Below are 11,592 nucleotides of genomic sequence, written 5' to 3' on the forward strand. Positions count from 1 at the left end.
CCTTAGTCAAGATCTTTCTGACACAAGCAATGATATCCCTTGTTCCATGTCATCTTCTGAGCCCTGCTTGAATTTCTGGCAGCTCCTATCAATATACTGCTGCAAATTGTTTTTGAATTATCTTCAGCAAAATTTTCATTGCATGCAATATTAATGATATTTTTCAATGATTTACACATTCTGTTGAGTTACTTATTTTTGTAATGGGCACAAATATGGATTTTTTCCCAATCAGTTAGCCAGGTAGTTGCCTTCCAAATTTCTTGGCATAGATGAGTGAGCACCGCCAATGCCTCATTAGTTTGTTGAAACACTTCAATTTGTATTCCGTCAATTCCTGGAGTCTTGCTTTTTTGCCCGCTCATTCAGTGCAGCTTGGACTTCTTCCTTCAGTGTCATTAGTTCTTGATCATAGGCTACCTCTTGAAATGGTTGAGCATTGACTGATTTTTTTGGGTGAGGTGACTTTGTATTTCTTCCATTTCCTTTTGATGCTTCTGGCATCATTCAATTTTTTGTCCATGTGGTTGTTCTTAAGTGCCATCTAGTCGGTTTTAACTTATAGCGACCCTTATAGGGTTTCTGAGGAGCAGCTGGTAAGCTTGAACCACTGACCTTGCAGTTCAAACTGATGTTGCAGTCTAGCACATGAACCCACAGTGCCACACCAAGACTCCATTTTGCCCATAGAACCCTTCAATATTGCAAGTCACAGCTTAAATTTTTTCTTCAGTTCCTTCAGCTTGAGAAATGCTGAGTGTGTACATCCCTTTTGGTTTTCTAACTCCAATTCTTTTCACATTTCATGTTAATACTTTACTTTGCTTTCTTGAGCTGCCCTTTGAAATTTTCTTTTCAGCTCTTTTATTTCATTTGTTTTAGTCGTTTTAGCTTCTATAAGTTCAGGAGCAAGTTTCAGAATCTCTTCTGACATTCGTTTTGGTCCTTTCTTTCTTTCCTGTCTTTAAAATGACCTTTTGCTTTCTTCATGTATGATGTTCTTGATGTCGTTCCATAATTGTTCTGGTTTTCGTGATTAGTGTCTAATGCATCGAATCTGTTCTTGAGATGGTCTCTAAATTCAGTTGGGATATATTCAAGGTCATATTTTGGCTCTCATGGACTTGTTTTAATTTTCTTCAGCCTGCACATTAAGACCATTAAAAACTCATCAGCCTTTCCTTAGTCTCTCATAATCTGAAGCTCTGCTTGAACCTATCCACCATGGGTGATCCTTCTGGTATTTAAAATACTGGTGACATAATTTCCAGTATCACAGCAACACACAAGACACCACAGTAAAACCAATTCACAGATGAGTGGTGGGAAGGTCTGTTTAGCAGCATTATATTGTTTTTTATATTAGCATCATATTTACAAATGAATAAATACTCTATGATCTCCCTTGTATGAAATAAATATATAGCCCACTGCCATTGAGTTGATTTTGACTCATATTTTGCCTGTGTAGGGCTTATGAGGCTATACATCTTGATGACAGCAGAAAGTCTCGTCTTTCTCCTGCAGCATGGCTCGTGGGTTTGAATTTCGCTTAGCAGTTCAGTGCTTATTTGACAGTGCCACCAGAGCTCCTTTAAGCAATATTTTTAGGAATAAAATGCATATTTTATATTTTTGACTACTGACTCATTATCTTTAATGGTTATATTTCCTTTCAGGTTTCAAATTGCCTCTTGAGTCAGTTTTGGTTAAATTATATACTTCTAGAACATTATAAATTTCCTTTTATGTTTTTCAATTTACTGGAATAAACTTATTCATTATATTGCTAGAATTAAAAAAAAAAAAATTGTTTTGTCTGTAGTTATTTCCTCTAATATGGTTTATGCCATCTCTCTTCTAACCTTGACAGAGGTTTGCCTATTTTATTAGTCTTATTAAAAAGCCATTTAATTAATCTTTATTATTTTTTACTTCCTTCTAGGTTGCTGTTTTTCTAGTTTCTTGAGTTAGATATTTAATAATTTTTAATAATAATATGGGCATTTTAATTTACAAATTATTTTAGTTTAAAAAATATATTGTGCATTCCTTTTGCTATTTTATCATCATTATTATTACATTTATTAAGTGCTAATTACATGGTATGTTGGTGTGGAATACTGCACTGAACTGAAAGATCAGTTTGAACTGCAAGGTTGGTGGTTCAAACACACCAGTTGCTCTTTGGAAACCCTATATGGGATCACTATGAGCTGAAACTGACACAATGACACTTAGTAGCAACCACAATTGCTATAAATACTTTATATTTATTAACTTCTTTAATTATCATATAAATTATATTAATATGTTTATTTTATAGATGAGAAAACCAAAGCACAGAAGTTTAAACACATATAGCGAGTAGGTAGTAGAGTTAAGATTTGAACTCAGGTCTGACTTCTGAGGTATATCAGTTCAAGTGACACACACAGAGTTAATATTTCTTCCTCATTTCTGGCATCTGGGGATTTTCTCTTCCTGTTGAACTTAACACCTAGTTACCTATGCCCCCAAATTTAGGAGTCATTCTTTTTAAAAATGTTTTATTGTGAATTATGTGATAGTTTACATGGGAGAACATTAGTTTGACATTCATCCTATCATATGTCATTTCATTGTCGTGGTTACAATCCCCTCCATGCATCATTGACCAACCAAAGGGTATATCCTACAAGTCGGCCCCCCTAGGAATCATTCTTGATCCCTTTTTTCCTCATGGCCCAGTCCTATTCCTAGTCTCCTCACCCCTATTATCAAGTATTATTGTAAATGATATATTTTACTTAGTATAAAATATGATTTGAGTTGGAGGTTAAAGGAGAATTCAGCTAGTCTCTGTCTGTGCTGTCTTTAAAAACACTCATTCAGGTTTTTGTCCTCGCCACTCTAAATGGTACATATATAAACCATCCTGCCATGGATGAGGGTTGCAGCTTCTCTACATCCTTGCCAACATTTGTTTTTCTTTAAAAAAAAAAAAAGTTAAATTTCATTTTTGTTGAGAATATACCCAGCAAAAGATACATCCTTTCAACAATTTCTCCATGTATCATGTAGTGACACTGATGACATTCTCTGAGTTGTATAGCCTTTCTCATTCTCCTTTTCTGAGTTGTCATTCCCTCATTAAGATAAATTTCCTGCTCCCAACATCTTCTTTTTTATATTAGCTTCTCTAGTGGGGGTGAAGTGGTATTTAATTGTAATTAGTATTGAACAATATTGTCTTTTGATATTTGAAAATTACCAGTTCATTCATATTTGTTATCTCCCCTTAACCAGAAAATCCTAAATTCTGACTATTTCAAATAGCAGTTTAATTTTTTTCTTCTTGCAAAGGGGCACTGTAAAACTTGTGTTTTATCTACCCTTTAGTATTATCTGATGCTATTGAAAACCTCAACAATCTAACCAAAGAGAAGATAAACGTTTCTGACCTCTGGAACATTTTATTTTCTTCAAATAATAATTTAAAAAAAGATGAATTCCTAGCTGCAGTGAAACTAGCAAGAGTTGATGGTGGGTATTCCAAATATTAAAATTTAAAAAGTATACAAAAATGTAACTTCCTCTTCTGACAATCTTTATTTGTCCTTTTATTTTATATTTGGTGAGATAGGGTGTTGCAGGTGATTGAAAGTCATTGTATACATTTAGGAAATATATTTTGCTTGTCCTATAGGAAAATATGAATATTTTATCTTTATTACTCTAAATGGATCAAATCTGTAGGTTTAGAGCATATTCAGGTTGTAGAGCATATTCCTGGAAAATGGCACACCTGGTATGGTGCTGTAGGATAAACACTGGACTGTTCACTGCACTAACCACAAGGTTGGCAGTTGAGACCCACCTATATAAGGTTTGTATGAGTTGGAATGTATGTCACACAACAAAAAACACCACCAACAAGTGAACACAAAGGAGATAATGATGAAATGCTATAAGACCTAGTCAAACTCCATAGGAATAATACTGCTTGGGATTGCCACACTGTTTTGTTGAAATAAACTTTTACTTAATTTTCTAGAAAAACACATCTTCTGGTGGCTTCCACCTCTTAGCAAGGGGGTGGGGAAAGCAAGTAAAACATTGAAAAAGTATTTATCCATTCATCTTTCAGTTGACATTTAGGTTGTTCCAACCTTTTGGCTATTGTGACTAGAGCTGCAATGAACATTGAAGTATTGAATATCTATATGGTAATGATGATGTTACAAATGATTAGTGGAATAAATGTTACTGAACTGTACTCATATGTGTGCAAAATGGTGAATTGGCACATGTGTTATATATATATGTATTTATCACAATAAAAATAATTAAAATGGAAAATTTTTGTTATACATATAAAAAGAAAATAAGGTTAAAAAATGTTTTTCTTGCAGAAAATGACAACTTACAATTTGACAAATTTTCAGAAGTGGTAAAGAATATGCATGATGCCTCAAAGTTAGATGGTAAGTACTGGATTATTTGTCATTGGTTGATTTTTTTGAGTGGAAGCCTTTTGTTTCATTTTTTAGCAATTTCTGGTTAACATTTTGACATTGATCTGCTTGTAGGGAGTCAGAACTTAATTTTGATGAAAAGTTTGCAGCTTCTATTATAATAAAAGAAATAAAGCTTTTTGTAGATTTGTTGTTGTTGTTACATGTTGTCAAGTTGTTTCTGACCCATAGCAACTCTATATAGGGCTTCCAAGGAGTAGCTGGTGGGTTTGAACCACTGACCTTGTGGCTAGCAGTCCAGTGCTTATCCTACAGTGCCACACCAGGACTCCTTTTTTAGAGAAGAGATCATTTTAATGCTGTTTTTATTCCTTCATTATATTAGCCAGGAGCCTTGATGGTACAATGGTTATAGTGCTCAGTAGCAAACTAAAAGGTTAATGGTTTGAGCCTACCTACTGCTCCACGGGAGAAAGATGTGGCTTCTATAAAGATTTACAGCTTCTCAAATTATATGCTCAGCATACAGATTGAATAAGCATTGTGAAAGAATATAGCCTGGAATATACCTTTCCTGATTCTAAACCATTCCATATCCCCTTGTTCTTTCGGAATGACTGCCTCTTGGTGTATGCACATGTTCCTCATGAACACAATCAAGTGTTTTAGAATATCCATTCTTTGAAATGTTATCCACAGCTTGTCATGATCCACACATTCAAAAGCCTTTGCATTGGCAATAGAGTACAAGTAGATATCTTTTTGGTATTCCCTGCTTTCAGCTAACATCCATCTGATATCAGCAATGCTATCACTAGGTCCACACTTTATTCTGAATCCATTTTCATTTTCTGCAGCTCCCTGTGGATGTACTGTTGCAGCTGTTTTGAATTATCTTTAGCAAAATTTTACTTGCATGTGACATTAATGATATTGTTTGGTGATTTCCACATTCCATTGTACCACCCCTCTTTGGAATGGACACAGATATGAAACTCTTCCAATTGGTTTTCCAAATTTCTTGGCATGGGTGAATGAGTGCCTCCAGTGATTCATCTGTTTTTTTGAAAGGTTTCAATTTGTATTCTGTCAATTCCTGGAGCCTTGCCTTTCACCATACCTTAGTGCAGTTTGTACTTCTTCGTTTAGTATCATAGATCGTCCTTGTAGGTGCAAAGATATTATTTTTGTCACAGACAGCATTGCACTTTAAGGTAGATCTTAAATGCTCTTTTTCATGTTGAATGAACACCATTCCTTTTCAGTTTGTCATTCTCAGCATAGTAAGCCATATCCAATTCAAAATGGCCAATACCAGTCCATTTATGTGTTCCATATGCTAGGCATAAGTGAGCTGAAATGGACTGGCATTGGCCATATTTCATTTTGGTGACTTCCAATTTTCCTAGATTCATACGTCACACATCCTGTGTTATGATTATTAATGAATATTTACAACTCTTTCTTCTTATTTTGAGCTGTGCCTCTTCAATAAGTGAGCCTAAAGGCTTTGTTCCATCCACATCATTCAGGGCAACTCTACTCTGTGGAGGCAGCTCTTCCTTAGTTGTATTTTGAGTGCCTTCCTACTGGAGGGACTCATCTTCTGGAAATGTATTATATCATGTTCTGTTGCTATTCTTAAAGCTTTCATTGGCTAACTAACTATTCCTTCTTTCTAGTCTGTCCTTAGTAGGGAGGCTCTGTGGGAACCTGTCTACTATGGGTGACCAGTGGTGTAGCTTCCAGCTTCAAACAACACACAAACCACCCCAGTACGACAAACTGACAGACAACTGGTGGAATTTCATATGAACAGCCGAGAAAACATGATGGACCAAGGATTTCATGCATATTGTACTACTGGTCATAGAATTCCCTCAGGGATAGAGTCCTTGCTGAGATGTCTTATACTTCAATCCAAGACATAATAATAAGCCCTGGACTGGCACTGATAATAGTTTTCAGTGATGGCAAATATGTTTCGTTTTTTAAGTCAAAAGTTGGTTTAATTATCAAATAACATTTCTATTTTATTTCCAGAATTGAAGGAGGTTACTTCTGTCCCCAATTTGCTTGAAGGTGACATGATATCTGGGAAGAACTTAGAAGACTTTCTAAGAAATATTGGGATTAAGTCACCTAAAGAAGAGGCAGATAAAATTCTTCAGTCAGATTTTGTTTCTGGTAAGCATTTTAAATGTTAACATCAGTTTTTTGCAAAGACCTCTGGGGCACAGTGGCAGTTAAATGCTTGACTGCTAACCAAAAGGCCAGTAGTTCAAACCTATCAACTGTTCCTCACAGAAAAATGTGACTGTCTGTTTCTGAAACCCTCGAGGACAATTCTCATCTGCTTATGGAGTCCTGGTGTTGTGGTGCTGTAAGATCAGCACTAGACTTCTAACCACAAGATTGGCAGTTCAAACCCACTAGCCATTCCTCAGAAACCCTATGAGGTGGGACCGACTTTATGGCACGTAACAACAATAACTCTGCCTATAAAGTCACCTTGAATTGAAATGGACTAGATGGCAAATAACAGCAATCTTTGAAAAACATTTTTTAAAATCTTTTTAAACTAAATTAAACCTTCCCTTTTTAAACGTGCTCTTTTGTAGTTATAAGAGCACTTTTTAACAAGCAGTTCTAAATTTTGTGGGATGTGGACATGTTGGGATGTATCAAAGAAAATCTTTTGTCCTCAGAGGTCTTTGTTGCAAATTCAGGTTGTATGAGTAGTAACCCTAGCTTTGCCCCCTTTGGTTGCCACTACATTTTGTAAATTATTGGTCCTTTAGTTCTCTTACAGGTAGATCAGATCTATAATCTTGTAAGTTGTTGTAGAGAATACTGGATGGAAATAAATCCAAAATACCTTGTAAAAAAATATAAAAGTTATATGCTGGTTTTGATACTAGTCTTTTAATATTACCTTGTCCAGAAATTCTTGTTTGTCATCTCTCTTTGTTTTCCTTCCAGAAGATAACATGGTGAATGTTAAAGACTGCATGAGGACTTTGAGGGACACTCAGAAATTTTCCAATTTTTTGGGTAAGAGTTCTGTGGTGAAACTGATAAAAGGCAACAATGCAGGACTTGTTGAAAGGCCACCTAACCAAGTACTATATTTGGTGCTTAAATCTTCTTTGCAGTGTCTGTGCCAAATGTTTGTTTTGTCTGTACATAAACACTTCCAATTATGGAAAATGTGCTAAAATTTAAATTTAATTCATTTTACACTAAAATAAGTTGGTTTCTTTTTAAACTAAATTTAACTTGTATTTTAAATTTCAAGTTGGTGATTGAAAAGATTTTCTAATAGTTGAATGAAGAAATCTTTATTATAGTCTCATGGTAAAAAATTTTAAGTAAAATAATGAAATTTCACAAAGATTTGAGAACTATAAAGTACAAGCAAACCTCTTGCAATGTCACAACCTGTGGAAATATCCCTGTTAACATTTGGTAAATATCCCTTTAAACTTTTAAAATGTTTATGACTACAATTGTTTCTCTGTGTCTTCTGGTTCTGCATCCAAAGATTCAACCAACTGAGGATCAAATATACTGGGTGGGTGAGGGGAGTAATTAAGTAAACAAAGCAATCCCTCAAAGGCTATCGAAACCAAACTCATTCCCATCAAGTCAATTTCCAACTTAATAGTGACCCTATATAGGGTTTTCGAGATTATAAATCTTTAAGGGAGCAGACAGCCTCATAAAGATTTATGCTGGAGGGGCTGGTGGGTTTGAGCTGACGACCTTGCAGTTAGTACAAACTTACATTGTACTAGGTATCATAAATAATCTAGAAATGATTTAAAGTACAAAGGAAGATATGCTTAGGTTATATGCAAATACTATGCCATTTTGTATAAGAGACTTGAGCATCTACAAGTTTTGGTATGGGGAATGGGACGTGGTCCTGGAACCAATCCCCTGTAGGATGACTGTATTTGTGTGTTTTGAAATTACTTTATAAATTGGACCATTTTGTTCATACTATCCCACAATTAGTTTGTGTGTGTATATATGTGCTAACAGTATGTATTGTTGTATGTTATACCATATAAGCCTACCTTGTTCTTTTTAAAGACTGTAAAATATTCATTTTGAGGATATACTATAATTTTATTTACAATCCTTTTGGGTTATTTTCAATTTTTTACTATTACTAAATTTTGATGAACATCTTTAACAAGGATGGTGGCTTTCAAAAAGTAGTGGAAAAATAGAATGAGAAGATAATGAAAAATTTCCATGAACTTTTTGACCCTGTATAGGATTCCCAAAGAGTGGCTGGTGAGTTTGCACCACCATCTTTGTCGTTAGAAATCCAGTGCTGATCCTACAGCACTACATCAGGACTGGTAGCCTTTATCACATGTGGTGATCAAATACTTGAACATGGCACTGTAGGATAAAGCACTGGACAAAAAAGTAGGTTTGAATCTCAAGGTCAAACTCACTAGCCTCTCCTTGAAACCCTATACGGGGTTGCTATGAGTTGGAACTGATTCAATGGCACTTAACAACAACAACAACAGCTGAGGAACTGGATATTAAATGTTATTGATGTAAATTGAAGTGGCCACATGCTGCTGGTGACTACTGTACTGAATAGTACAGATCTAGAAGAGGCCATGTGGTTTAGTTATGTTCAAAAGATCTAGATCCACATACTGAATTGTATGCTGTATGTATATTGTCTATATGTTTGTAGCATTGAATAAGGTCATCAATACTTTGGACTGTCTGAAAGAAGGCTATGGATCTGATGAAGACAAACATTCAGATGCACTAGAAAATGCCAGTAAAACTTATTTCACTGATGAAAGTCTTCAAGAGATACTGGATGATTCCTATGTTAAGGGTGAGTTGATTTGAGTAGACAACCAGCACCTTATAATAAAAATTTCTTCTAAAGGGATAGCAGGTTTTTATCTACAAAGTATTTTACCAAATGCTAATTAATTCTGAAGTAGTTCCTAAATAACACTATAAACGTTAGAGCAGTCAGTATTTACTAATCCCAGATTTCGGAATATCCCTTATAAGTATATTCAAAGAGATTTAATTATAATATCAAGTGTCTGGATGATCTCATGGCTTGGACTGTAAAATTGGTCTAAAAGTGTATATGTGTGTTGTTACATGACTTTGGAATAATATGTCTTCCTAGAGTAGTTTCATTTCAAAATACTCCCTTTCCTTTTATGTGTCTTAAGAATTTCCCAGTTTTCTTCCTTTTTTCTTTCCTTCCTTCCTTCCTTCCTCCCTTCTTTCTTTCAAAGGTCCTTTGAGAAAGATAAGGTATTGTTTAGTAACAAAATTAAAACATATTCATGTCTATAATCACTTGTAAGTCTCAATTTGTTTGTTCTATCTGAGAAGAGCTTACCTGATTCATCTTCCATATACTCTCACTTCTTATTTTCTATATGATGAATATGGTCAATTGCAACAGATATAAACAAGCTCATAAAGCTGCCCATTTGTGGTGAGGATGTACTCATATTTAGAAAGCCATTTCCTGCCTTTAAACATAACTTTAGTTAAAATTACAAGCAATTTTGCCCTCAAGGATCACTTAATACATGGAGACATGAGGGTGAGTCAAACACTGTTCACACTCAGGTGCTATTAAAACTTCTGTTGTCTGCACTGCCTTATTGAAGACTTTGTGCACAGAATGGAGAGTTTTTGTCATGAAGAAGTGTGTGTGCATGCATAAGGAAATTCAAGGAAGGACACACACGTGTCAACCACGTAGAAGAAGCCGGACACCCATCTATGTCCATGGCTGATGATAACATTGAGGGTGCATGTGTCTGTCTAAATGATTCTGTCTAATAGACAAGAGTGACCGTGGATTATGTGGCAAATCATTTGCAAATCATCTGTAGCTCTACTGATGAAATAATCTATGAAAGACTTGGGTTTCAAAAATTTGTGTGAGATGTGTACCTAAACAACTCATGGAAGAGGCATAGTCAGAAGCGTTTAGACATCTGCAGACAAAATTTGGACCAATACTCAAAGGAAGGTAAAAGTTTCTTGAAAAAACTTGTTACTGTTAACAAGACATGGATTCATCACCACAAGCCTGAAAGTCAATGGCAGAATATGGAATGGAAACATCCTCAATCAGCCTCCAAGAAGAAGTTCAAAAGTCAACCATTAGCTGGAAAATTGATGCTTGTAATTTTCTGGGATCCTCAAGGACCAGTTCTGGAACACTATCAACAATGGACAATGCTCACTGATAAATTGAAGCCTGAACTTTGAATTAAACTCAGAGGATTGCTATCTCAGAGTGACAATACACATCCATACACCTCTGTCCACACTGTTGACATTCTGCAAACATTTAATTTTGAGGCGATTTCAAGACTATAGTCTTGATTTTGCTCCATTGAACTTTCACCTGTTTGGTCTACTGAAAACAGCCCTTTAAGAAAAAAGATTTACCTCTGAGGAATAAGTGAAGACAGTAGTACATTCATGGCTCACAACTCAACCTAAAACATTTTCTAATAAGGGACTATGAAAGCTTGTTGACAGATGGACAGAGTGTATTGAAAAGCAAGGAGATCATGTTTAAAAATGATGTATTTGTCTTTCCTAAAAGTTGATTACAATAAATTCTACAGCCAGAGTGTGGATAATTTTTGACTCACCCTCATAGTTTTAGTTGTCACAACTGGCAGGCAAGGCATCTAGTGGATATTGGCAAGGGATATTGTAAAACATCCTACAGAGCACAGAGCAACCCTTCTACCTTCCCAAATACATAATTATCTGGCTCACAAACTCAGCAGTACTGAGGTTGAGAAACCCTGCTTTAAAAATATCTTATCAAGTTGGCATAACTTATTATTTTAGAAGTAATTTTGTATAGGTTAGTTGTTTTGTTCATCCTCCTTAGAACAAAGAAGAAATAACAACAACAAATTAAGGAAATATAACTTACCTTTATTTTAACCTCTCTTTCTTTCAAGGTAATATTTAGATTAGTTGTGAATTGTTCTAAGATGCCTTTTAACTGGAATATGGTTTTTTATTGCTGTTAGGTACCATTGAGTCAGTCCCAACTCATTTTGTACGATAAAATGAAACACAGCCTGGTCCT

The 11,592-nt window shown here is 35.2% G+C and overlaps 1 protein-coding gene across 1 annotated transcript in view; it reads left to right on the forward strand.

Moving 5' to 3' along the window:
• EFCAB13 (EF-hand calcium binding domain 13) overlaps window positions 1-11,592 on the forward strand; it is a 78,438-nt gene that overhangs the window by 48,792 nt on the left and 18,054 nt on the right. Inside the window, 4 exon segments of the mRNA XM_006833722.1 lie at window positions 3,382-3,525; window positions 4,395-4,466; window positions 6,501-6,644; window positions 7,440-7,549. Of these exon segments, the coding sequence (XP_006833785.1) occupies window positions 3,382-3,525; window positions 4,395-4,466; window positions 6,501-6,644; window positions 7,440-7,549 (470 nt within the window).

This window comes from Chrysochloris asiatica, unplaced genomic scaffold (assembly GCF_000296735.1).
Source record: "Chrysochloris asiatica unplaced genomic scaffold, ChrAsi1.0 scaffold00007, whole genome shotgun sequence".
Taxonomy (NCBI): Eukaryota; Metazoa; Chordata; class Mammalia; order Afrosoricida; family Chrysochloridae; genus Chrysochloris; species Chrysochloris asiatica.